The following is a 4,219-nucleotide window of genomic DNA, read 5'->3' as shown; positions in this document are numbered from 1 at the left end:
GACACCACACGTTAGACAGGAGGGGGGAGGGGGCTCTTCCAAACGGGTTAGGTATTGCCCTCTAGGGGACAAGAAAAATAAAGGAGCAGAAGGAGCCAGCCGTATCAAATCGTGACCCAGCCCCCCAATCAAACAGCGGGCTCCTTCCAGAAACTGAAGGCACACATATGAGAGTGAAGCTTATGATCCACGCATCAGACTCAGCAGGACCTACCAACGCCTACGCCTATGGGATTTAAGATCAGTAATAAGGAAATTAACCCAAAAGCACCGTCAAATAAAAAAAAAAAACTGATTCCGAAGAACGGATTAGATGTTTTTTTTTTTTTTGTAAACCTGTCACTAAAAAGGAACGGATATATAGCCCACGCATGGGATAACGTTAGCGATTAAACGCTGCTGCAGTCAGCCACGCTCATGCATAGCTATAGTGTCCAAGCGCCACCTTCAGTTGCCTCTACAAAAACCACATTATTTTTACACTTTACAAAAGAAATTGCATCTGACGACCGGCTACCGAAAATCCAGCCACCTCGCCTACACTAAACTTACGTGGGGTTTGCTACTGCGGAAAAATATTAAACCAACTCGGGCTAGATTGTTCCCTGTTTAAAGGTTTAGAGTAAAACTCATCGCATCCTCCCCACGGCGCCTGCTTAACTTGTGCTTAATATGCCCGTCGCGCACCGCATGGGACCAGGGCGCTCCCCCTGTAACTCCGCCCACCACGCGGCTGGCATCCAATGAAAACGCTGGACGGGGACGGGAAGGGTTAAAGCGAACTCCGATGGGCGGAGCCGTGGGGAGACGTGATTGGATGGTGATGCATGACGTAACCGCCATGAAAAACCTAATAACTAGTTAAGAAGGCAGTTTGCAAGTCTGGAAAGAGTGCAGAGCTTGTAGTGCGGGAGTTTGGGAGGATTGAGTCGGCGGAGAGAAAAAATATATTTATAATAAGCGGAGAAGTGCTGGGCTGTGGACTGTTAGACACTGCGGCGTCTACGAGAGTAGAGGGGAGCAAGCATGGTACAGCAGACGGAGAACAGCGAGACGGAGAGTAGCGTGTCCCGGGAAGCCACTGACACTGAGGAGAACGAGTTCATGGCTTGCAGTCCGGTGTCGCTGAACCCAGACTGGTGCAAAACGGCGACCGGGCACATTAAGCGGCCGATGAATGCATTCATGGTTTGGTCCAAAATCGAGAGGCGGAAGATCATGGAGCAGTCGCCGGACATGCACAACGCGGAGATCTCCAAACGGCTGGGCAAGCGCTGGAAAATGCTGAAGGACAGTGAGAAGATTCCCTTCATCAGGGAAGCCGAGAGGCTCCGCTTGAAACACATGGCCGATTATCCCGACTATAAGTACAGACCCAAGAAAAAACCAAAGCTCGACGTTTCCTCAAAGCCGTCCGCGCAGTCGCCGGAGAAATCCAGCGGCAAGATTCCCAAGACCCCCGGCAAGAAATGCCCCAAGTTAAAGACCAGTAAGGCGAGTGCAAAGCCGAGCCACGAGTACGGAGGGGAGTACGCCTTCCAAAACTTAAAAGTAAGCAAAGTCTCCAAAAGCGAGCTCACGGATGAGGAGGACGAGGAGGACTACGAGGATGACTTTCGCATCCGGATTAAGCAGGAGGACGGGGAGCGGACACGGCCGTGCAATGCGGCCAAAGTGCCGGCCAGCCCGACCCTGAGCTCGTCCGCTGAGTCGGAAGGGGCGAGCATGTATGAAGAAGTGCGGAGCACGCCGTCCAGCAGGCTCTTCTACAACTTCAAGAACATCACCAAACAGAGCGCCACATGCGCCGCGTCCGTCTCACCAGCATCCTCTACCAGGTCCGTCTCCACCTCCTCCAGCTCCAGCGAGGACGCCGACGACCTGCTCTTCGACTTCAGCTTAAATTTCGCACCCAGTGCTTCAGGATCGGAGCTGGGCAACCCGAATTCAGGAAACCTCTCCCTCTCTCTGGTGGATAAAGATTTGGACTCGTTCAGCGAGGGCAGCCTTGGTTCTCACTTTGAATTTCCAGACTATTGCACCCCCGAACTGAGTGAAATGATCGCCGGGGACTGGCTAGAGGCGAACTTTTCTGACTTGGTGTTCACTTACTAGGTTTTTTTATTTTATTTTTTTCTTTCCTTTTTAAGAGCCCAAATAATAACAGGGAAGAAGAAATTAAATTATATGTCTTGTCCAAGTTGTTTCTAGCCCTGCCTCTCTGGTTCATCTTGGGGTTCGGGGAGGATGCGGAGTGAGGTTTGAGGAATTAAAGATGCTTATGAAGCTGGTACCGTAGTGCAAAAAAAAATAATAAAAGAAAAAAAACTGCAGACATTTTTTTGGCAGCATGACAGGGTTTTATGGATTTTTCCCCCTGTAGGTCTACAATTACTGTTCAACTAAAATGGACCGCAGAGAAAGGAAGGAAAAAATTCTATGCATCTTACCCTCTTAAAACTGCAGGGAGCTGAAAACGTAAGACTGTGGACTGATTTCAAAATCTGTGAACGGACACTTTTCAGGACCATACCTTTACAATGGGTTTTGTGATTTATATGCCGCGTTTTTTATTTTTGTTTTTTTCGGTAACCTATTCCGTTTACCTCCTGACTCTAAAAAGACCAACAGCCTAAATCTCTCCCGAACACAGGTGTGGGAGAGAAACGTTTTGATACATAACAGACCTCATCTTTTTAAAAGAAAAGTAAGATATTTTCAGGCATATTTTTGTACAGTCTTTAAAAAAAAGGGAATGTTCTTGCTGTGCTTTCAGTGAGTTTCAGGCACTTGTTCCCTTTCTTGATTGTTTTAGCATGCAAGGGACTCTTGGTCTAAGGATTAAGTTAAATTTAAAACTTGCATAAAAAATGCCTTTGTGGTTTTTTAAGCTAGGTTTTGTACAGTTGTAGATCAGATATGTTGAGTATTTGTAGGAGACATATGGCATCTGAGGTACCTTTACCTCAATGCTGGTATTAGTTTCAAGATTGTATATGTACTGTAATATAGTAAAGTTAGGAGTTTATGTAATCATGCTCGTGATCATGTGGATGGGTCCCAAATCGCAGGTGTGAAACTGGATTTTTTCTTATGGCACATACTGTTTTCCTTTCTCCTCCCCTCATTTTTTGTGCAATATATATACACCTTTTTAATACAGACCATCTGCATTTTTGTAGCAAATGATGGGCTGGTTCATTGCCAAAAGCTCATCATTACCTGTCATGATGCTGAAGTCTGTGTCTTGACAAAAAAAATCAATAAAAAAAGGAAAATAAATCAGCTGGAACTGATACAAAAATGATCAAAAACTGGCTGTCTGTTACCATGCGTTTCTGAAGGGGGGGTGGGAGGAAAAAGAGGTCCCCCCCCCCCCGGTTCCTTATCTGATTTGGAAAAGCCACACATTGGGAATTCTGACACTGAATTGAACAAACTGACCCTGCAGTTTTAAAAGTATTTTGGTGCTGAAACGGGCAAGTATTTCTTGTGGGTGGTCTTGGGGGGGGGGGGGGTAGTGCGGGACATTCCATATTCTCGTTTCATAAAATGGAACATTCTCATATTTTTAATATATTAAACCTGACTGCCTTTTCTACAACAACTTTAAACCTGTACTTTTTTCTTTCTTGCACTTAAAGAGATGATGAGAATTCTGTTTATTTTTTATGTGGGTCCTTAATATGAAGTCCTGTTTTGAATACATGATTTGGAATATAACTTGACCTGACACTGAGAAATCACTGAGGTTACAAAAAATAGTTTTCATATTCCCGGTTGTGCATATCTTTGACTCATCTTTTAATAAACTATTACATACCACCGTGACCCCTGTTCCTTCCAGTTTGTATGCACCGAATTGCATCGTGTTTTCTCCAAAGTGGTTCCTCCAAGTGGATGTTTAGCTCGTGTTTGGTGTGCGATCGTCCTACTTTTTTTTAAGCTTGCCCATTAATGCCGCCCTCGCCGATTCTCAGGTGTTGTGTGTCATGCCTGGTCTCAGATTTTTTCCCCCCTTTGCGATGAGCTCTGTTGGATGCAAAGCCGGAGGTGGGTGTGGATGTCTCGCCGCATGCTTGGCGCAGGAGGAGAGCGGAGGGGGGCGGGTGCGCGAGGGATTTGGGGATCTCGGGGCCAGTAGTGAGCGAGTGTGCAAGCTCAGCACTTCTGCATTCACGCCAAACTGTCGTCCTTCCATCCCTCGCACGCATAAGGT

General features: G+C 46.4%; 1 protein-coding gene across 1 annotated transcript; it reads left to right on the top strand.

Moving 5' to 3' along the window:
- Positions 1-848: 848 nt before the first annotated feature.
- On the top strand, positions 849-3,831 carry sox11a (SRY-box transcription factor 11a). The gene has a single exon (XM_048975519.1). The coding sequence runs from the start codon at positions 1,027-1,029 to the stop codon at positions 2,113-2,115; it is 1,089 nt and encodes a 362-aa protein (XP_048831476.1). The 5' UTR covers positions 849-1,026; the 3' UTR covers positions 2,116-3,831.
- Positions 3,832-4,219: the final 388 nt, after the last annotated feature.

The sequence above is a fragment of the Brienomyrus brachyistius genome, chromosome 14, assembly GCF_023856365.1.
Source record: "Brienomyrus brachyistius isolate T26 chromosome 14, BBRACH_0.4, whole genome shotgun sequence".
Lineage (NCBI taxonomy): Eukaryota > Metazoa > Chordata > Actinopteri > Osteoglossiformes > Mormyridae > Brienomyrus > Brienomyrus brachyistius.
The sequence above is the reverse complement of the archived record's forward strand: the minus strand, read 5'-3'. Positions and strand labels throughout refer to the sequence as shown.